We start from the raw sequence: 23,612 nt of genomic DNA, 5'->3' as shown, positions 1-23,612 counted from the left end.
ATAGCTATTAGTTAGATAAGTAAGTATTTGATGTGTATTAGCACCATTCAACTAGTTGATCCCAAACATTGACAGTTGTAAAAAATTTGATAGTAGTGAATTTTTTCTAAACTCTGTAACATTTTTGTTCTCTTCTCCTTTCCCATCCACTCCTTAGTGGAGCAAACTTTAGCACTCTGCTCATGAATCTTGGACCAGAAAACTGTGCCACTCTATTACTCTTTGTATTACTAGAAGGCAAGATCCTCCTCCATTCCCTTAGACCTGCTGTGTTGACAGGAGTTGCTGAAGCTGTAGTAGCTGTAAGTACAAAGTGTTCTGTACAGCAGTTAGAGAAATTGATTTAAACATCACAGTTGTAACAAGACTTTAAGTTAAAATTACTGAGGTACTAAATGGTCATTTTTTCCCAGCAATAGCATTTAGTTCAATTTCCCTATCTAGTAAGTCTTAGAAAGATCATGATTTTTGCATTGGTAACTGAGAGTTATACTGCATTAAAGTGACGAACTTGAGGACCTTTTTCTGATAGTTTTACAAAGCTTTTAGTAATTTCATTTCAATGTGCTGCATGTGACTTCTTATATTTTCTTGTACAGTATCTGTTTTCTTGTTTTAATGCATTTATTTCATTTAATTTTTTCCTTCAGATGATATTTCCATTTCAGTGGCAATGTCCATATATCCCCCTCTGTCCTTTGTCTCTGGCCACCGTACTCAGTGCACCTCTTCCATTTATTGTTGGAGTTGATTCACGATACTTTGATCTGTACGATCCACCACAGGATATTGTGTGCATTGACTTAGACACAAACATGGTCTACATGTAAGTTCTATGGAGATTTTACATTTTTCTGTAGATGAAGAGATTGCTGAAGTGCTCTGGAGACAAAATTGTTAAACACTGATCCAACAGGGTTTGTTTCTTACTGTCCCTTTTTTTTCTCATTTCCAAAGCTTTAAAGTAAATTAAAACTTAGTAAATCAAGGATCAATACTTCACACTTCCCATAAAAATGTGATGCAGATATTGCTGTAAGTATAGTAACAATGGTAAGTAACTAGGGCGAGGATTGTCCCCCGGTACTGGGTGCTGGTGAGGCCATATCTCAAATGCTGTGTTCAGTTCTGAGCACTTCACAAGAAAGACATTGAGGTGTTGGAGCATGTCTAGAGAAGGTGGTGAAGGGTCAGAAGCACAAGGGTTGTGAGGAGCAGCTGAGGGATCTGGGGTTGTGTAGTGTGTAGAAAAGGACCCTGAGGAAGACCTTATCACTTCCTACAATTGCCTGAAAGGAGGCTGTAGCCAGGTGGACGTCAGTCTCTTGTCCCCAGTAACAAGCAGCAAGACAAAAGGAAATGGCCTCAAGTTGCGCCATGGGAAGTTTAGGATTAGATAGTAGGAAAAATTTCTTCACTTGTGATCAGGCATTGGAATTGACTGCTCAGCGATGTGGCTGAATCACCAGCCCTAGAGGGTATTTAAAAGATGCGTAGGTGCAGTGCTTATTTTAGTAGTGGACATGGTTTTGTGGTGGTCATGACAGTGTTATGGAATTGCTTGCACTTGATCATCCTAAAGCAACCTACATGAACATGAATGCTTCAGGATCTTTCATAGTAACTCTTGACACTGTTTTGCACTTGGGCTATTTTATGTTAGTGTTCATAAAGAAATTTTTCTGAAGTTACAAGGACCATGTAATATAGTACTTTTCCTAAATTGGAGTATTCCTTGAACAGTTTCTTTGCACCTTCTTGAGGAGAGGCTAATTCAGAATAATTATTCTGGGTTTCTATAATGAGCACAAATAACAGAAAGGAAAAATTGGGTTTTTTCAGTATTTAGTAACTACTTTTCCATTTTTAACTAGAACCTAAATAGAAAGATGGATCTAAGCTAGTTCAAGATGAGGGTGATCATCACTAATTCAAGTGCACATCTTTGTGAAAATTTTGTTTTACTTATCATGTCATTTTTTAATTCTTGACATTTTTTTTATTCACTTGAGTTAGAGTTAGTCATTTGACCTGTGGATCAGTGAAATGCTTACTTGATTTTTACTGTCTCAGAAGGACCTTCCTCTACTGACGCCAATGTGTCAGTTTCATTACTGACATATATTTTTTTGTTAGTAGCATCACTGGAAATGGTAAGCAATGAAAGAAATTGTGTTTGTTTTTTCTATCTGGGTTTTTTTTTCTCCTTCTCCTTGAAAAACACTTTAAAATAATTTTCATCAGTTTATAACTAAGTATTATGCCACCAAGAGAATAATTGTAGGTATTGTGAAAGAAGAATGTATTGAATAAAGTCATGACAGATAACTTAATCATTTGAAGATACTTGCAGGAGAAAATGCCTCAGTATTTTTTTTTCTAAGTAGAATGGAAGTTGAGGATTGTGTTGCAGAAAAATAGAGGTAAAACCAGGAGAATTTGCAAGAAGATAGGGATATCAAGATGCTTTAGGACTGCTAGAAGGACCAAGTACCAACATTACTGGGATTAGTTAATGAACTAAAAATTTCTAGTAGCTGACCTCTTATGAGGCAGTCAACTGGAAAAGGATTTCCCACCCTCTCTTTTACTGTCTTATAAGCCCATTTCTCTTTCAATAGTGAATTGATCTCTTCTGGTTTTGTTGCCCATTTTGCATTTATCCTATCTATACGTGTTTGACTTCCAGAGGAGTTCAACATCTGTAACTGTTGACTTTGGTAAATGTGAGGTATTGGTAGCTGCGTTATAAAGCATTTTTAACCTGGCAATGAGTAAGTTTTGGAGGCGTGTAGGTAAGCCCAAATCTCCATAAAGCGCTTTGTGTTGAAGATAATATAGAATTATGAAAATACTGTGTTGTTAGTGAATAAAAATTTCTTTTCATTCGATTTTATCTGCATCGGTTTCTTCCCCTTTTTAGTTCTATGGCAATGCAGTAGTGCTGGATTTATTTGTTTGCTTGTTTAGGTGTAAAAGCATTTAACAGTACTGATGCTGACTTGGAAAGACTGCTAATAGAAAAATCCATTTCTAGAGCAAGTATGCTGCTTTCTTAAGCTATACCAAAAAATACTAAATACCTTTTATTCAAAATAAATAATAAATAAATATCTAAATACCTAAAATAAAATAATTTAAGAAAATAAATAAAAATACCTTTTATTCATTCAGCATCTTCCTTATTACTTTTTAATTTTTTTAACTCTCTGTGTGATACTTAATGAGCTTTCAATGTTAGCTTGCCTTTTTAGGGCAAAGATTTGAGATTTTTTTTTTATTTTCTAAGCAGGACTTTTTTCCTGTCACTTGTGGGATGTTACTACTTATATTGTTTATAGGCATGCCATTATTGTGAGGGAAGAATGGGCAAAGGCATCCATAAGCCTGGAATTTTTATTTAACTCCATGAACTTTGTCTTCCTTCCTAAGACATGCTAGTGAATTAAATAATAATGGAACAAATATTTCTCAGATTCAAAGTGCAAAAACAACTAGTCCCAGTATCAGCTTGGGTAGTAACAATAACCTGTTAGGTTTCATGGCAAAGAGGTTTGTTATATTCTCTGTAAGAGCAATTCTCTCCCATCTTCTGCCTTCCAGAAAGAGGCATAAGAGTTCTTGGGATTTATTCCCTTCTCTCTATTTATATCCAACTCCTAAGAAGGTCTATTGTACCTGTTGTTATCCTTAAAGAAGATGAACATCCCTTTAGGCAATTTACCCCACTCTTAATCAACCACATCATTTTCCAACTGTGAACTAAATTCTCAGTCTTTTCTAACCTGTTAGACTGTGAAGATGGGACTGGGTTGCCATAGACATGTAGCAAAGTACCATGTGACTATCAAGTTCTCAGACTGATCTGGCCTCTTTCAATAACATGTTGTACTCAGACTGCCTTTATTTGTAGGAGCAGTGGTATAGCAGGTTTATGCAAGAATAAACTTTGTATGACAATCATACAGAGAGGAGTGTGCTTAAATAATATTGGCAAGGCTGATAAAAAACCTGAAAGAGAAATAGTCTGTAAAGTCTTAAACTAAATCTGAAGGCAGATCTCCTTGCAGATTGGAGGAAACTCTACTCATTACTCACTTTATACAGTTGTGTATCTAAATAGATGAAATTCTGAGTTATGTCAGTCCCATTTTTTTTATTTTTAACAAATGGGTACAGTGACAAGATTTCAAAATAATTTTAAGGTACTGTCTTTTGTAAATGAAGTGACTTAAGGCTGTTGACATTATTTTTTATACCATCTCTATTTTATGTATCCCTTTTTGTCTCTCCTGTGTTTTAGATCAGATGATAAGAAGAGCACAAACTGGAAGCAGTTTCCTAAAAAGCCATGTAAAAGTCTTCTCAGCACCTTAAAGAAACTGCACCCACAGCTTGCAGCAGGTGAAGTAGATAAAATAAGAACTTCTAATTAGCATATAAATGTAATGATTTCCTCCTATCACATGCAGTGTGATTTTCTTGTTAGACTCTTTAAATGTGAATTCTTAGAATTTAATCTCTTTTTTATCCTTTACTCATGGTCATGTCCATCTCATCCACTAGCACCTCCAAGTCCTTTGCAGAGATCTGTTCATCCCCAAGCCTTTCTTGATACTTGGGGGTTTTACCACCTCAGGGTGCAGCACCTTGCATTTGGTCTTGTTAAATCTCATGAGATTTCTGTGAGCTCAGTTCCTGAGTTTGTCCAAGTCCCTCTGGATGACATCCCATTTCTCAGGCATGTCAACAGCATCACTCAGCTCAGTGTCATCTTCAAACTTGCTGAGGGTGCACTCGATCCCTTTGTCAGTGTTATTGATGAAGATATTAAATTACACAGGCCCCAGTATGGACCCCTGAGGGATGCCACTTGTCGTTGATGTCCATCAGGGCTCTAAATCATTCACCGCTACCCTCTGGATGGGACTAGCCAATTTCTTATCCATCTAGCAGTCCATCTGTCAAATCCATCTGTCTCGAGTTTAGAAAGATGTGGCAGTCTGTGTCAAAGGCTTTACACAGTTCTGGTCATCTGTAGCCATTCCCTTGCCCACTGATGTAGTCCATCACAGAGGTCACTGGGTTGGGCAGGCAGGACTTGCTCTTGGTGAAGCTGTTCTGGTGTCTCGAGTCACCTCCCTGCCCTCCCTGTGCCTTAGCACAGCTTCTAGGATGATCTATTCCATGACCTTCCCAGGCACAGAGGGGAGGCTGACAGGGTGGTAGTTTCCAGAGTCTGGTGCTAGTGAACATCTCAGATAATGACTTTTCTACCACAATAATAGAGTAGCTAGTTTTTGACAAGCTGTTTCGTCAAAAGAAAAATAAAAGCTGGCCTTCTTCAGCCTAAAGTCTTTGACAGATAAGAGTAAAGTTCTAACTAACCTAACAGTTTTCAGGTATTGATTCTTTCTAACTGAAAATAGATTCTTTCTGGTAAGATAGTTCAGGGTATGTAAGGTTATATTGTTATGGGGAAGGAAACTATGATGACCTCATAGGTGTACCTAAATACAGAAAATTCATAAATGACAAAAGCAAAAAATGGTATTAATTAAGAGGTAGGTGTTCCTGCTTTTAGTTTTCTATGATTTTTTTTTCAAATAGCCTTTACTTCATCTGTTAGAAAATCTTAATTTCTATGTTTATCAGCAGTATGTATCATTCATTAGGAACTACTTCCTAATTCTTTCTTGAGCACAACCAATGGTATCTCTTCAATACTTTTTCTATTTTGGCAATATTATAATAGCTATGTTGTAATATTTATTTATATTTATGTAGAGGTATTTTTATTATTATAACTGATATTTTTGTTATGAATGTGGAATTGTCATTTTCAGCAATACCTGCTGCTGTTTTTTTAAGAATGCAAGAGTAAACTCTAAATGTCACTTACTTGTTTCCCCATTTGATGCACTGAAATGTTAGGATTGATGTTAGAAAAGTAGTTTTAGATGTGTATTCTTCAGAACAGGAAAAACATGGTGTAACAAATAGGTGGTTTAAGTTACTTAAAGAATCAGTGGCAAAGCTGTCAGCAAAAGCAGATTTCATATGAATTTGCAAAAGCACAACAGAGTTCGGTAGCAAAATTTCACCCTGTCACTGATGAAGAACAAAAGGAAAAATCAGATTAGAATCAAGGTAGAATGGTTTTAACAAAGTCTGGGAATGCAAAGGGGAAAGGGTATAAAGAGCTAGGGGAGACATGTCTATAGAGTCAAGAGTTTCAGAGAGGACCCACTTGCTTTCTAAATTCCTGATGGAGCCTAGGTGCAACTGAATCCAAACTCAGCCTTAGACGAAAGGGCCAAGTCCAAACTAAGCCCCAGGTTGTCTAAAGGATTTAGCAGCACTTAGTCATTGACCGATACAACATTTACAAAGTGATTTAATAAGACTTACTGTAAGCACCACAGTAACTTCATTACAGATCTGAGATGGAAATATTCATACTGTACTTGCCATTGGGTGTTTAAATCCATTGACACATATATGCACACAGATCCAAAGAATTGTATGCAAAGATGTAGGTACATCTTGAAAATTCACTTTGAGTTCAGTGAGATACTCCCATCCCTTGACAACACTCAAGGGACGACAGGTTGAGCTTTGAAGACTGGGTGGTACCCAGTACTGGAGGGGTAGCCCAGACCCTGTCAGCAGGTTTCAGCAATGGTCCTCAGAGTATGGCATGGCAAACTAGAGAGGTGGTGGGCTCAGAGAGGTCGCACTGAGAATGAGGCTCTGGTGTAGTCATAGCTGCCCAGGAGAGCTCAAAGGGCCTGGCTTAGGACTAATCTTCATAGTGGCACAAAATTATCTTCAGTCATCTGTCAGTCTTCATCCTGTGGACTGAAAACTGCTGTAATTTTCCTCAAAAGTCCAGTTGTAATAATAATAATATTGTTCTGTTTAAGCTATGATTTAGTCAAATAGTGTTCCAAGCCTATCCATTAGGCAAGAACTGTTCTTTAGTTCTGCAGCAGCAGTTCCTGAAAACAAGCAATGTTTCTGATGAGCTGAAGGGGACCTTAACTGCTCAGAAGCCATTAATCAAGGCCAAGGCCTAGAGAGAATGCCTGAGGAGACTGGAGATTGTATAGCAGCCCAAAAAAAGCTTGGCTGGAGCAGGGAGTGTAAAAAACTACCACACATGGTGTTTCGTGTTTGTGTTGATTTATTATTTAAAGACTATATTCAGTTGAGTATGAAGTAACATTAACTGAGCTGATATCCTTGTATTGTGTCACAGACTGCTACATGAGTTAGAAAAATGCACTTTTGAGGTAACCTTTGATGTCAACTAATTAAATTGGAAAAAAAATCACAGGATTTCTAGTGCTTATCACTTTTGAACATGGGCAAATAGAAACAAATTTTTGAATGCTCTGAATTTTTATTAAAGGCTTGCATGTGTTGCTCATTGGTAGTTCACAGGAAAACTCAAGAAGGCTCTGCAGTGGAAATGACTCCTATAGAGGCAGATTTCTCCTGGCAGAAGAAGATGATAGAACTTGAGATGGAAATCCAGGAAGCTTTTCTCCGTTTCATGGCATCTATTTTGAAGGGTTACAGAACATTCCTCAAGCCAATCACACAGGCACCTTCAAATAAGGCAACTGCTGCCGATTCATTGTTTGATCATCAAGGTGAGGGTGGGGCAAACAAGCTGCTGATAGCCTTGGCAGTGTTACAGCTTCAGAGCTGAAGAGCTGCATAACTTTAAAAGGTCAAAGTTCTATTTGGTTTTACAGTTCTTGGCGATATTTGAAATTGCAGTTGTCTTAAGTTAAGCTATTCAAAGTTGATTGGAACACAGATACGTACATATAGAACTGCAGGTTTGCACTAGCTCCAGTATTAGAAAATGCCTTTTTTTTAGTAGCATGATACCCTCTCATCATGGCATATTCTGCAAGGGCATCTCTTGGGAATAAAATTAATATTAAAAATATTTCTCAATTTGTATGATGCAAAAATGCTAAAAGCCCAGTAATGAGGAGTGAAGTAATGGTCTTGATAGAAAAGGAAAATTAGTAGAGAATGGGGCAGAAATCAGAAATATGGCCAGCAATAAATGATAGTCAGCAAATGTTACTTCCCTCATCACTGTTAACTATTCAGATCTATTAATGCGTCAGACACTACATAAAATGTCACAGGGCTTTTGATTTTTTTTTTTTTTTAAATTACTGGGTAAGATATTTGAGAAGAGATTTTTAGGTAATCATTTGTAGAGTTTTCAATTTTATCGAGCCCATCACCTTTTAGAATAACGTAATTTTCATTTTAGTTATTGTTTTAGCTGTTGGATGCTTTTGTACACGGTCATCCTTTTCTTGCATAATGAATCAACAAACAGAGTGAGAAGGGATTACATGGGTGTGATTGATTGCCAAGGATGTAAAAAAAATAGCTATTAAAAATGCTGTTATTTTAATCTTACAAATGCAAGTTAGATATGAGTAGTTGTTATTGATAAAGCAAACACTTTATATATTAGCATCTTAAGTAATTTGTATTGATTATGTGATTTATGTGATTTCTGATTATTAACACACTTCATGTATTAATTTCTTAAGGAACTCTTAACTGGTATTTAGTTGTGTGTTCACTTTTATAACCAGGATTTTTAAAAAGCAGAGACCGGGCTTATACAAAGTTCTACACGCATCTCACCAAAACACAGATATTCAGCCGCTTTATTGAAGAGTGCAGTTTTGTGAGTGACAAGGATACTGGCTTGGCATTTTTTGATGACTGCATAGAAAAGGTGAAAAAAATATGCTACTACATAATATTCTTCTGTTCACCTTGTTACTGTCCCGTCCTTTAGTTGGGAAGGTACCTAACTTCTGCAGGAAGTATTCAAAAGGATGGGAATTCTTGGTAGTTATTGCTGAGTCATTTTCCTTTCTTCATCTTCTTGTGTGGTCATAATTTCTGTGTTGTTGGAGGAAATTTTAATTAAAGGCCTGTAGGATTTCAATATATAAGGTAATGTGAGAATTACCCGTAGCTGACACTTCAGCAAAATACCATCTATGTCTTCCCATTAAATGTTCATTTCCTCCCTCTAATGTAGAATTGCTTCCAGTGGTCATCTGCCAAAAACATCATTATAGTTTTTCCCACAATTTCAACTTTAAACAAGCCTAGTGTTTCAGATGTGGTCAGGACTGGTTTATGTAGCTAAATTCCCCTTTCATTACTTGCATGTCTTAGGAGAAAGATTGCTCCTTTTTTTTATTTTTTAAATGTAGTCACATCAGTATGATTCTGGTCTAGATTGGTTATGGAGTTTATAGCTTCTTCTTTAAAATTCCAAGTTCACAATATTAAAGTTAGGAGCTAGAGAATTGTATTTATTTTTTAAGGCATGTATATGGTTCTTCCTGGGAGAACTTTCATTTTAATAACAAGTTTTTATAGACTGTGCGTCTTTGATTCAGTATTGATTCTAATCAGATTGGTATTTGTGAATGGTTAAAAGTTTATTTGCCTTTCCTTTTCTCTGCTAAATGTGGGGTATGCATCTCGGGAATACTTTGTTAATAATTTGTTATTACTGCAGGTTGTCTTATTGGAAATAGCTGCAAAACAGGAGTTTCTCTCAGCTAAACAAAATGAAAGCACTTTTCCCTTGATAGATTAATTATTTTGTATTTAGTAGATAATGTCAGCAAATTGAAAGCATACTGATTACTGAATTACTGATTACTGATGATTCTTCACTGAAGTATTTGAAAAAGAGCTTAATTGCTTCTATAGTAATATGGGAAGTTGTCATTTCTTCTTTAATATTTCAGCAAGTGGCACAGCTTTAATATAATTATTTACGATTTTGGATTTTAATTAGGATTATTTTTGATTTTGAGTTGAGAAGAAACTCTTAATCTTTATTTTCTTTTCCCAGCTCTTTCCAGATAAAGGAACAGAAAAAGGAGAGAAGGTACTTTTGCCCTTGAAAATGTTTAGGAATATCTGATCATGAAATAAAAATGGAAATACAAGGCTGTGGGCTTTATATTTGAGTAATTAGAACAAGTATAATATATATATACCAGTCAAATACAGTGTATATTAAATATAATTTCTACATATTCCAACATAATTGACATTGAAAAGGACATTTTTTTACAAAGACAAACTCTATACTTAATGTACAAACTCTGTTTTCAGGTCGATGTAGATTCTGTCGAAGATGCACGCTTGATTGAGCTTGATGAGTCACAAAAAAGTGAACACACAGTGTTCATAATGCCGCCAGAACCACCTGCTGATGATGGACAGGATCGAATGCCAAAATACAGGTATAAGTTAGACAGTCACATAGAGTGAATCTATAGTGCCTGTCGATGGTTAGCAGGGCAGATGTTCTGTGCTGGTGCTAGACTTGGCTTAATACAGTAATCAGAAGAGCTCTTTGAAAGATACGAACTGCCAAGATTCTGTAAGTTTCTGAACCTCTAGAGGTCAGTGTTTCGGGTGTGTATATGTGAGGGCATGTGGATTATGGTATTAATTTTTCAATAGCTTGTTGCAAATTCATAGTAAGACTTTTCTGCATGTATTCAGTGTCCTTCCTGTTTGAGCCATTTGTGTGTATTTGTAGCAAGTGCAGTGCTCTTTGTTCCATGTTGGGAATGATGAAGGGTGGGTTATGAGTGTACCCAGTACTACTGATCTGCAGATGATGAACCAAAAGAGCAAAATATGCACTCCACTTTTTCAGAGTTCTTGCATTCAATCTTTTTCAGCCCTGTGCAAGGAATGTGGAGTTTCAGACACTCTGGGTACAATTTATTTCTTCCTGTCTTTCTTGGAGATCATGAGTGTTCTGTTTTTTGCTGTTGTCCTTGTTAATCGTCGTCTGTGCTCCCCTGGCCTTCATGACATGACTAGCAGTCTGGTTCTTATTTCCATTGTCTTTGGAGGCTGAATGTCCAAGCCATCTTCTTGTAGTATTTTTGTGAATAAGGCTAAAAGTATCTTGCTGATTTCTCTTATTTTTCACCTGGTTCTTTATTCTCCCGTTTGTCATTTTTTCCATATCGTTATCTTTGTATGGCTTTCCAGCTATGTGCATGTATGTGAAAAACTTTTCTTTTCTGTTTTTTTTTAAATCATCCATATAGCTATAAAAACTTCCCGCGACTAGATTTCAAGCTCTTTGACAGGCCACAGGAGTTCAAGCTCTCCTTCAGCAGACGCCCAGTTGGAAGCAGCATTTCAAATAGTCCAGCACTCATGGCAAAGAGGACAAAACAGGTCAGATGAGTCTCACTGTAATCACTGTGTATTCACTGAAAGATACGAATTTTCTTGGTAAAACTGCCACTGCCTTTTTATACTATAAGTTAGATGTTTGCTCTCTGTAACTTTGAAATGAAAGAAACAGAAGGGATTAAAAAATTGTTATCTGAGATTACAGTTTATTGTCAAATACCTTTTTAAGCTTTAGACTGTAATATAAAATTAAATTGAAATTAATTCTTAGTATGGGAAAAAGAAGATTGATCCTGATGCTAGTTTTTGCTTGCAGAGCATCTTAATAAGAGAATGATAAAAAGGGATTTTCAGCTGAATGTGTGTCTATTATTATTAAATGCTTACTCTTAAGAAGCCAGTATCTGAGTTAGATTTCTAGATTCAAGATGTTATGTCTCCTATCTGCTTTTGTGTTTTGTTTCACCCTTACAGGAGATAAAAACAGCTCATAAATTAGCCAAGAAGTTTTATGTAAGCCCGTCCCAGTGGGCTAAGTGTCTCTTCAGTCATAGTTACAGCCTATGGTTTATTTGCCTGCCAGCCTATGTCAGAGTTGCACATCCCAAAGTCAAAGCACTGCAACAGGCATATGATGTTCTGATTAAAATGAGGAAAACCGAAGTGGAACCACTAGATGAGGCAAGTGCAAATCAAAAAAGTTACCATGACTATGAAATAGAAGACAAGGTGTAAATACAGTGTGTTTCATTGGCACCATCAGGTTCAGCATACTTATGGTTAGACCTGTGTTTAAAGCCACCTTAAAATTATCTCAAGTCAGCGTAACTACAGCCACTGGAAATTAAGTCTCTTTTTTATCCTCAGTATAGTGTGTGTTGGGTCAACTACTCCAAGTCAGTGTTGCTAGTCTTCTCATAGATGACTTCCAGAAGGAAGTTCTTGAACATCCCTGTTTTTTAATTAGTGCTTTGCAGCCTTACTGCACTGAAGGGATGGTGGGTTTGTGTGCAGCATACAGTTCTTTAAGTAATATCCACAGGCACACAGCAGCAGGTTGTCATGCTTTTCACATGGGCACCTTGTCTCCTTTATTTCTCAAATAAAAGACCTGAGTGGAAAAAAATAATTGGCATGGTCAACAGTGTGACTGCTGATGTTATTTCAGTTTCTGTGACTTGCTCTTTAATTTTGCTCCCTCTTCTGGCTGTAGCGTGTTACGGACTAAGTAGGTCTCACAGTTTTCTCTTTTACATATATAGAAGAAGACACTTCAAAATTCTTGTCTTTAGTCCATTTATGCATTTCTATATCCTGTCAGGTCTGTTACAGAGTAGTAATGCAGCTCTGTGGACTGTGGGGTCAGCCTGTTCAGGCTGTGAGAGTCCTTTTTGAAATGAAAAATGCTGGAATACAGCCAAATGCCATCACCTATGGTTATTACAATAAGGTAAGGGTCCAGTGCCTTTTGCAGTTGTCACTCCCAATGCCTGGTAGCATGTTTTTAATGTTGTTTCTTGCAGCTCTTTGCTTGGATTTGCTGAGTCTGTTAGTCAAGTCATCCTTTTGGACATGCTTACAGAATGACTGAATCTACACTAAATGGTTCTAAACTGTTAAATTTACATTCCCATGCTGTTTGGCTAACCAAAAATTGTATTGAAATACAGATTTACACTGTTTCCATTTTCAAATTTTGGAACCATCTAGTGCTTCCATGTCCAATAAATCTATTCTAAGGTGTATTCTTTTAGATAGCAAGATCCAAAATGGATGAAGGCTGGAATTAGGCTAGTTGAAGTAGGCTCCCTCTCTTTCCTTGCTTCCAAGTTCCTGATGACACTTCATGGTAAACTATATAAAGGGAAAAGAAAGGAGATGTTACTATGGTCTTCTATTGCTATCAAAACATATAGATAAGAATAAAACCCACCTTGTTTAATTCAAGTAATTTTGTTCCATTGTCTGATTTTACTCAACTGTTTTGTACTGAGCTGTGGAATAAAAGGGAAGAGCTCCTAAAAATTCAAGTATTAGTCCTGCTTCACATGGTTGGCAGTAAATGCTTTCTTTTTTTTTATTGGGGTATGGGGAGGGGGAAAGCTTCTTACTGTACTGTGTTTTTTTAATGTAAGTTCCTTACTGTGTTTGTTATTGCAAAAATGTCTCCTTCTGCAGGCGGTTTTAGAGTCTTCTTGGCCTAGTGGTAATCGCAGTGGCATATTCCTGTGGACAAAGGTACGGAATGTAGTTCATGGCACAGCACAGTTTAGGCAGTGCCTGAAGAAATCAACGCAGAGCCCACAAGTGCCTGTGATACCAGGTAATTAATTAGTTGAAATAGATTTATTTCTGGTGAGCAAGGGCATAACATACTTTCAGAGGGATTGCAGCTAACATTGTGGCTTTTGAAAGTGGAAAATCTGTCCTTAAATGTATAAAAATTGGTATTTGCCAACTTGATGCTTGTAACAGAATACAAATGTTTTTTGCATACTGAAGAATTATTTATCTTGATTTCTGTTGCCAGAATTTCATACTCTTATTTTATATGTGTGAGCAGAAATGTTTGCTGTTGTCTGAAGAGGTTAGATTTATTTAAAAACCTGAACAATTAAGTCCTCTCTAACTAACCAGCTCTTGTTCATATCTTTAGCTCTGCGGAGTCCCACGGGTGGAAGTGATGGGGACATGGTGAGCCATGGTAGCGTGGATAGTTCTAATGATGCTAACAGTGGGGAGCACACCCTCTTCGTCAGTGACTTAGTCAGGCTTGATTCCGTTGATAATCACTCTAGCACAGGTACTAGACTCTGCTGGGTTTACTACTAACAGTTCCCCAAAAGGCTAAATTTTCTAGTCTCCTGTTGATTTCCCGTTCACAACTACTGCTTTCCCTTCTTGAGACTGTAGAGAAGTGTGGAGTTAACTTGTTTAGAAAAAGAAGTACACTATTGTTGAACATTTCTCCTTTACTGCAAATCATGCTTTAATTCAGAACGTACCATAGCAGAAATACTATGAAAATAAATGTTTTGCTGTGGTCTCACATGCCCTGCTTTTTCTGTTAACCTTCAGAAAAGGTACGAAGCCACTGACATATGAGGCTGTTTATTTTTTGCATGCTGTCATATATTCACAGAAGTGGTAGTCCATGTCAGTAAAATCTTTCCATGAAAGGAGTGATATTTGGTGAGGTGATTAGAAGGTAATGCTTGAAAATATTTTTCCTTGATAATATCTCAGAAAGGTCTAATTAGCATTCATGGAATTAGTATGTTATGTTAGGTTATGGTAAACTATGCTTTTAAACACTGTGTTCAAGTGTCTTAATAGTTGCTAATCTTTGTAATAAATACATAAATTGTCAGAACCTTGTCATACAGTTTTTAGAAGACACCGTGGGAATAGAAAGGCAGGTGATAAGCTAGAGAAAAACTCCACGTTAAACATAGTGTGCACTCTTCCTGACAAACTGAAGTAAAAATAGTGCACAGGAAGTTAATAATTTAGCATGGCAAGACAAAATGCGTGGTTCTTCTTATCTGCTCTAGTACTGATCACATCCTACCTGTGCAGTTTCAACTAAACTTCCTATCTGTGTGTACTTCAAAACTTAATGCACAAAGTGAATCTTGCGCACTCTTCATGTTTTTAATATCTTGGGCCCTTCTGTAAAGACAACTTTGAGTCTGATTCCTGTGCTTCCTCTGATATGTCTGCCTAGATTACTGAACTTCCCTTCTCTCTGCTCTTTGTTGCTGTGCTTTTTGCTCTTTGCTGTCTCTTGGGTGCCGCATTTGTCCTTGGCTATCACGGTGTGGGGTGCAGACTTATGGTGTGAAGCCTTGGATGCACGTGTGCATTATTTCTGCCCTTGAATGTTACTCCTGCAGGTAATTCACCCATTTATTGATGGGATATTGGCATTTCTGCTCAAGGCAGGGATACTAACATTATTGAAAATAATTTCTCTGACAATAATGATAATTCTATATTATTCTATCAATAATGATAATAATTTCTCTGATAATGTCTCTGACAGAGAGAAAATAAGCACCTAAGAATGTCAGAACTTAGTTTTCTGTATAAAATGTTTTTAATGTAGTAGCCAAATGTATTAATTGATGGCTGCTCAAATTTTTAATTCTTTTTAACATAGTTGTTATTTGTTGGTAAAATAAATAGCAGTGATACATGTGGTAGATGATTTGTATCTGTCACCCAAGTTTTGTGGAGCTTCCTAACACCTTTCACACTCAATAACTTGCTTTGATCTTTTTTGTTGCAGTAATGAGTGCTAATGGGTACTCTGAAGTATATGAACAATCCAGTTTAACATGTTGCTGTGAAATGTGTCCATATAGTATTTTTGTCTTTTTGCACATGCAGCAGCACTTCAGATAAAAAAAAAAAAACAGAGAAAAGAGGCTTTCTGTATTTTTCATGTGACAAACTTCTTTGATTCCTGTAAACTTTTGGTTTTTTAATGAGTTACAGATGGCAAGTTTAACTGGTACAGCAGAGGAACAGACTTTTTAAAAAATGTTTGTAGTTTTACTTTTTTTTCTCTTACAATTTATACTTTGGCATACAGTGCGAAGATATAGCACAGTTTATAGTACAGGTTTTTTCCAGGGCTGTATTCACTGTTAGAAGCTTGCTCAATTATGGCTGTGCTTGTCTAAGTTTCTTTTGTTAATGCATTTGAGAATTTAGCTTACCCACCAGTTAAGTATTTCCTACTAATGTGGTAGGAATGAGAGCAGATACACTGCATTAAAAATAGTTAGTTGCTATAGTGTTTCTACAGGAATACCTCATATTTAGTATAGTTAGAAAAGTATACTTGGATTATAGTAGCCAAATTATCTCTGGTGTTATCATCACTGAGTAAGTCTTTCCACAGATTAGACATTTTGGAGATTTTAGTAAGAACTTTTATGGAGAGATAACATGTGAAACAAATAAATTTCAGATCCTTTATTTTCTTATTGAAAACAAATTTAGGAAGGGAAAACAAGCTTGAAGCATGTGTTTGTAATTCTTCCAACAGGTGTTCAGTCAGACCAGGGTTACATGTCCAAGGATGAACTCTTGAGAGATGGTGAGGATAGTCTTCCTGCAACTGAAACACAAGTAGAGAAAGATATTTCTTCTAACCTTGAAGACTTAATAGGAGGTTAAGTATGCGTGTTTATGGTGGTGAAGGCTTTTGGTAATAAATGTCTTTCATGCATTAGAATGCCACAGATACCCAGTGTATTGAATTAGTAATGTTCCAAGGCTCAGAATACGATAGATTTCATATAGTTATTTTACTTCTGTGTCCTAAATTATAGCAGTGGAATGTGTGTAGGTAGAAATAGCCTTTTATTAGATTAGCTTAATATAGATGGAAAAAAATGACAAATGTTGGGGTACACGGTAATTTACATTCCATTTCCCTTATTTATCTGTTTGAAATCTTGACAGTTTTTTTAGCTGTACCTGTCAACCTAATAGAAAGTGGTACTTTTTCTTGCAAACTCTTCCCAGCTGTAGATGGCCTTAGGATCATCTCCTGTCTTCTGTTCAAATTTTGCCCTTAGTTTTTCTGTATTTTGTTGTTTTCATTACTGAATTTGTTTAGTATCTGGGTTATGAGATCCTTTATGTGAGATAGGGCTTTTAAAGCTCTCATTAAACAAATTGCCCTGCCTGAAAATCTGAACTACTGTTCTTGTTCTGCTTTGGTTAGTTGAAAAAATACCAAGGGGAGAAATTGGCAAATACTATAACCCTATGAATAGCCAAGCACTCTGCATAATGCTGGCAAGCTGTAACCTTTCTGAGTATTGCTTCCAGGAAATGCTCAGTACCTGGTAGGACTGATCCTTTAGTTTGTTTTTACATAAGGCGACATTTGGAGTTTATATTTTACATACCAGTGCTAATAATTACTAAGTTAAATCTTAACTTTATATATCTATATCTATCTATCTATCTGTTTATTAATGTTCACATTCTCTTTATTGCAGAGATTTCTATAGAAAAGTCTTACGAAAAGCAACAGCTGAATATAGAAACTCTGAGCCCAGCTGATCCACCTGCTTGGGGTAACAGTATTGTGAAAGTTCCATCAGGCATTTTTGATAGCAGTGGAAGGAAGAGCAGTGATGGTGAGTCACTGGGTGAAACAGAGCTTCCTAAAGTCCTGGTCTTGTTGTGCTGTAGTGTTTTGCAATCTGTTTCTTGTTATGAAAAGAAACAAAACTTCTGTTCAAGGTGCAGATGTCTTGCACAATGTTTGCTTTCCACCATTATCCTGTGCAGGTAACATAGAAGGAACCTCTAGATTCTAAGGTTGAAAATCACTGTTCTGTAGACTGAAATCAAGATTTTTCCCTGCCCTGCACTGGGTGTTTCAGTAATACACTAGGAAACAAAGCGTAATAGTGTCTCCAGTCTTGATTTTGTCATCTAAACCTTGCTGATCTTGGACAAGTCTGTCTCTATTCCTGCAGCTTACATTGCCAATCTGTAATGCAGGAGCAGCATGTGTTGTCTTTGTGCTGTACAAAATTTATTTACTTATCTCAAGATTTGTGATGACGACAATTTATGGATATATAAAAGCCAAATCTTGGGGATCAGGTTTTTTTTTCCTGCCTTTGTGTCTGTCCTTTACTAAGACAAGGTAGTCCACTTCAGTGTAGCTTGGTGAAACAGAATGGAGTCAGAGGTAAGAAGTTGCTTGGAGCATTTTGGCAATTATGAGAACTGATGGCTAGCTAAGAAGCAGCATTGATGTGAGAGTCAAACATCCTCTAGCAGGTGGATATGGTACAATAGGTCTTCTCTTGAGGTCCTAATGTAGTAGAATTTCCACACTTATGAAGGTTTTAACTTTGCTAACACAGCTCTCTAGGTAGTAAATATTCCAAATTACCCATAGGAAACAGGAACATTTATAAGATTAGTTTATGGCTTTCACATGTTAAACTTAATTAGTATTTTCTAAATATACATCTGTGTCATAAATTAAATAATACATCTGTATTGGGCAGACACACATTGTAGTTTTTTTCAGAACCAGAATGAACTATGGAGTTTGATGTTTAAATCTTGAATGTAGCTCTTGGGGGGAAAAAAAAACCAAAACCAACCAGAGCAACTTTTACTTAAAATTGTAGTTTCCTTTAGTTCATGGAGGTAGTACTTACTCTCTGGGTGTTGGCACAGGGAAGGGAGGTAGAAGCCATAAACAGCTTTGATGCCAAAGAGTAGGTGGCTTTTGATCTGCAGCATGTCTTTGCAGTGAAATAACATGTTCATGCTAGTGCAACTTCTTAATGGATATCTTGGGACTGTAGTACTCCCAGTCTTCTCTATATAAGGGGATTAAGGAGATTTCACATGGTTTCAGGAAATAAACATTTTTGGTGGCTATGGACACCATATTATTAATACATTTTCTCTTTTAGAAACTGTTTCCAGTCCACTGTTCATAACTCAGGATTCAGTTGAAGATACAGTCTTTGGTAATGTTTCTCCTAAGAAAACAAGTGAAAAAAGACACAAGAGGCAAAAACTGTTTTCAGAGAGAAGCTGCAGTTTCAGCAGTGAAAGCAAAGCTGGAATGCTGCTGAAAAAAGGCAGCTTGGACTTGAATTCTAAAGAAATAGCAATAATGATGGGAGCAGATGCCAAGATCTTAACAGCAGCTTTATCTGGGGCCAAAATTTCACCTTCTCATGTGAGTAAATCCCACAGCTTTGAAAATATTACTGACCAGCAGGTTTCTGACATAAGTGGCACTTGGAGTGGTGTGACTGAGAGTGATTGGGACCTAGAACATAGGTCTTCACCAGTGCTGGAAGAACCTGGGGAAGGGCAGGAGGATCTTGAGAATGGAAGAGATGGAAACATGACCACAGTGGAAGACATGAATCTTGAACAGTCAGCTGAGTCTGCAAACCAGAAACCTGAATCCAAAGATGCAACTGCTAAAAGAAATAGCTTTTATGGAGTGGTTAAGCCTATTGAAAGGGAAGATGTTGAAGTAGGCTTGGACCCTCTGTCTTTGCTAGCTACTGACAGCACACAACCGGATTATCCAGAACCTGGGGAAAAGTTGATGTCACCAGTTGCAGCACGTAATTTGGCAGATGAAATAGAGAGCTATATGAATTTGAAGAACCCATTGGGTAGCAAGTTTCCCAGCATGGAACTGCACAAGCCAGGTAAGGAAGCAGAAGCTTCTGGTACACTTGGTCACTCGCAAGAAAGAAGGTCAAGCCTGCCTTTGGATCCCATCCTGCCATCCTCCAAGTGTTATGAAAATCGAAGAAGCCCCTCTGTCTCCAGATCCAAAACATTCACTGTACGGTCAAAGCAACAAACTCACCCACAAGTTCAAAAGGAGCGGTCTTCGTCTTTGACCGGACTGGGTCGTTCTTCCCCACACGGCTCGTTGGGAACTGTTGTAACAACTTTATCCAATCTGAAGTTAGACAATATACTGTCTGGACCAAAAATGGATGTTTTGAAATCAGGCATGAAGCAGGCTGCTAATGTTGCCAGTAAGATGTGGGGAGTGGTAACATCAGCATATAGTTACTCAGATGATGAGGTAAGTGTTTTTCAATATGAAATATTTGGGGACGCAAAGTTAGAGGTAGTGTTTTTTATTAAGTATTGATTTTTATTAGTTAATAAAAATTACACTTTATCTATGGTGTTTTTCCTTCCATTAAAAAACCCCTACTTTTCAGACAAAAGGAAATTAGATGGTCTCAATGCAGTAAGTTTTAGCTTTTTGTTCTCAACAAAAATCTCCCATTTGTTTATTAATCTCTTTATTTATATGTAAAGACATCAAACCAAGAAACCGTGGTAAGTACAAATTTATGTCACCTTAAATGATGCCATACTGCCCTGTCTTACTTTAGAAAACTAGGTTGTGAAAATAAATTACAAACCCAGGAAATCAGGATGTTGAGGGTCAAAGTTGAAAGTAATAAGGTACAGCCTGAGATCTGCTAAACTTACTTATTAGAAATTTGGAAACTAAATGTTATGGTTCTTCTGTTACTAAGAGTGTTTTTCTGAGTAAAACATTTCACATACTAGTGACAAGAATGAAAGAGGATATAGAGGGGTGAATATTGTAACTTCCTCTTTTATTGTGATGTCTTGTGTGCCTTCAAATTATGTGTCTGCATCATTTTTCCTGTTTCTTCTGTAATGAATAAATTTATATCACTGTTGTTTTGTCATTCAGTTTTTAAATATCCTCATGCTTTGTCTAGTATCTGCGCTTTTTGAGGCTGCATAGATTTATCTGATATCTGATAATTTTGTTTTACAACAGGGTTTATCTTAATCTGCTAGTTTAATTATTTATTCTTTAGGATAAAAATGGAAGTCAAATAATGGATGTGGAGATACTCAAAATTGCTACTTTTTCTTCTTGCATTAAAGGAAGAAAGCCATCAAACAGACTATAACTTTCCTGTGGGCTTTGAAGATAGTATTTTAGGAGATAACCTGTCATCAAGAACTGGAGTCCCAGGCCTACTTACAAATGAGCTTGCACAAAGCACTACTAGTCTTGGTAGTAGCAGCAGTGGTGGAGATGTAGGAAGACAGCATTACAGTGCAGGTGAGATGAATTGGTTTTATTTTCCCCTGATAACTTGATTATAATACAACAAACAGGGAAAACTGTTGTGTGTGAAATCACTTGAAACAATGGAAACTATGATAATGTGAAACTATTTCAAGCCCTTAAGAGTATTACAAGCAAATTTTTACTTCCATTCTATACTCTTCTCTGGCAGTAGCAAGTAGCTAATGCTTCTCTCTTGTTGAATGTATAAAAAGCTGATACAATATGCAGGAGTTTAACCATAAAAATACTTCCTATGTATGTGATAGGAAGACTGCTAACTTGTTATAGTTAGAAATACCTGCTCATTCATGTAAGCTCATACATAAGACCCTTGAAAGTATTAATAGTGAAATATTAATACAGAAAAGCTGAGCAGTTTGGCAACTGCAAATAGTTGCATAACTAACAGAGGCAGATAATTTGAGGGAGGAAAGAAGCAAACCAAGCAAAACCAAATCAACAGAACAACCACATAGTTCCATGTGCACAAAAAACCTAAAGCAATACACACTAAAAGTTATCCATCTTTACCGTGGGATAGGAAATGTTGGATACATACTTGATTTGAACTTATGTAGGTAAATAGTTGACAACTGTGAGCCTGTTGCAAACCTTCCTTCCCTCCTCCCTGCCAGATGTAAAACTGGAATAAATAAATCTAGTAATTTTCAGTTCAGATTTAATTCAGTTAGATTTGATTCTTATTTTGAGAAAAAAAATGTGTTTCTAACCTGCTGTGGGGTTGGTTTAGGTCTCTTTGTAGTACAATACTTCAGTGATGCAAATATGGTACAACTTGTCTGCTTTAACAGAGAGAGAGAGAGAGACAATGGTTATCTATATTGTAATTGTAATGTCAGTGAGATACTCTATCTTTGGAGATGTTTTGGTACAATTTTCTTGCCTTGGTTGAATAGAAGTTATTTTCTTTGGGAATGGATTAATTATTCTTTGACTGAATACAAAACTCAAGTTACTCTTTTTGTACAGGTGAAGTTTCATTCCCAAAAAGTATGAAAGTTCTAGATTCTGAGAAATCAGAGTACAGCTCTTCACAGAATACTAGTTTATCCAGCATTTTCCAGAACTATGCAATGGAGGTAAGATGAATAAACTCATAGATGAAAGCTATAGTTAGTCAATAGTACTGTATGCATTAATTACCTGTTTAGTTGCATTGTGGTTGGTTTATTCAAAACATTTTTTTTCCTTGTTTCTACTGCAGAGATGCTTAATACTTGTAGCTTGGAGTGCAACAGCAGCTTTAAAAAAGAAGAATGTCTTAAATACTTTTATGCATCCATCACATATATAGAGAACAAGTTGTTGAGGGAAGGGTCAAAACTTGAAGTGAAAGAGAAGTTAGAGATGAAATAGAAACTTTTGTGGGGTTTTAGATTTTATTTTCCTTGTGAAAATTTTGTTGTTACTAAATAATTGTGATGAGTTGACTGCAGCTAGCACCAAGGCCCTCACACAGGTATTTGCTTAATCCCCTTTAAATGGGGGACAGCATTGAAAGGGCAAAAGAAAAAACCTTGAGAGTTGAGATGAAGACAATTTAACACATGAATTCTGGGGGGAAAAAATAAAAAAGAGGGAGACACAGTCAAAAGAAAATAGTAATGCAGAGATCAGTCAGATCCCTGGCACCTCAAGGAAGAGCTACCTTGGAAAAACACACAGAGTTTTGTCTCTGAACTTGATGCTATACAGTGTCATTTGGTCAGCTGAGGCCAGCTGTCCTGGCTGTATCCTGTCACAGCCTGCTGGTGGAGTTGTGCACGTGATGAAAAAGTCTATGATGATGTATAAAGCCCTGTGCAGCAATAACTAAAATATTGGAGTGTTATCAATTAACATGGAGCTGGTTACCAGACTGAAACACAGGATTTCAAAGAATTCTAACAAGAAAATTAACTCTATCTCAGCCAAAACAAATTAAATAATGTTTTAGTATGGTTCTCTGTTTCAGTTACTATCTGTAGACGCTTTCAGATACATAGGCAATGGTCACTGTATCTGCCTTGGTTGCTTTTCTTTCAACGTGCAGTGTTATTTTGCTAGATCCTGTAGCATTTTCATTTATGTTTGGTTTTCTGAACATCTAGGCTTGTCGAGCTTCTGCACTGCATTATAGAAAGGGTATAGCATAGTAAAAATTTTCATTATAATGAACATCTATTAGCTCTAAAATTTATTAGAAGCTGTGTCTGATGCTGGTTTTGGGGGGTTTTTCACCCATCTGACTGAAACAATGAAGTAAGAAGATAGAGCAAAGTATATAGTCCATTGTAAAGTTAGTACAGAATTAATTTTACCATTTTTCTCCAGTTCTCTATCCAGCTTAGTGGTGAGACTTCTATTAGGTAAAGACACAACATTCTGATTTTCCACTTGTACGGGTTTGCATGGCAAGGATTGGGTAGCAGAAGAGCTGCCAGAACTTGCCCCCAGGTCCGACAGAGCCAATGCCAGCCAGCTCCAGTTTGGACTCCCCACTGGCCAAGGCCAAGCCCATTAGTGACATTGGCAGCAATGCTGGGAGAGTGTGTTTGAGAAGGGGAAAAGAATGCTGTGCAACAGCAGCTGCAGGAGAGGAGTGAAAACACATGACAGAAAATCCCTCTGCAGATACCCAGGTCAGTGCAGAAGGAGGGGCAGGAGGTGCTCCAGGCACCAGAGCAGAGATTCTCCTGCAGCCTGTGGTGCAGACCAC

The 23,612-nt window shown here is 36.9% G+C and overlaps 1 protein-coding gene across 2 annotated transcripts in view; it reads left to right on the top strand.

Moving 5' to 3' along the window:
* Window positions 1–23,612, top strand: part of DENND4C (DENN domain containing 4C) — a 71,224-nt gene that overhangs the window by 32,466 nt on the left and 15,146 nt on the right. For both annotated transcript variants that reach the window (XM_038123920.1, XM_038123919.1), the window contains exons 9-25: window positions 158–302; window positions 651–826; window positions 4,304–4,404; window positions 7,440–7,658; window positions 8,637–8,782; window positions 9,926–9,961; window positions 10,192–10,322; window positions 11,148–11,280; window positions 11,713–11,919; window positions 12,560–12,688; window positions 13,417–13,561; window positions 13,895–14,041; window positions 16,295–16,420; window positions 17,259–17,399; window positions 18,705–19,852; window positions 20,704–20,884; window positions 21,884–21,993. In XM_038123920.1, coding sequence (XP_037979848.1) covers window positions 158–302; window positions 651–826; window positions 4,304–4,404; window positions 7,440–7,658; window positions 8,637–8,782; window positions 9,926–9,961; window positions 10,192–10,322; window positions 11,148–11,280; window positions 11,713–11,919; window positions 12,560–12,688; window positions 13,417–13,561; window positions 13,895–14,041; window positions 16,295–16,420; window positions 17,259–17,399; window positions 18,705–19,852; window positions 20,704–20,884; window positions 21,884–21,993 — 3,421 coding nt within the window. The remainder of the gene's footprint in view (window positions 1–157; window positions 303–650; window positions 827–4,303; window positions 4,405–7,439; window positions 7,659–8,636; window positions 8,783–9,925; window positions 9,962–10,191; window positions 10,323–11,147; window positions 11,281–11,712; window positions 11,920–12,559; window positions 12,689–13,416; window positions 13,562–13,894; window positions 14,042–16,294; window positions 16,421–17,258; window positions 17,400–18,704; window positions 19,853–20,703; window positions 20,885–21,883; window positions 21,994–23,612) is intronic.

Source organism: Motacilla alba, chromosome Z (genome assembly GCF_015832195.1).
Source record: "Motacilla alba alba isolate MOTALB_02 chromosome Z, Motacilla_alba_V1.0_pri, whole genome shotgun sequence".
NCBI classification, from domain to species: domain Eukaryota; kingdom Metazoa; phylum Chordata; class Aves; order Passeriformes; family Motacillidae; genus Motacilla; species Motacilla alba.
The sequence above is the reverse complement of the archived record's forward strand: the minus strand, read 5'-3'. Positions and strand labels throughout refer to the sequence as shown.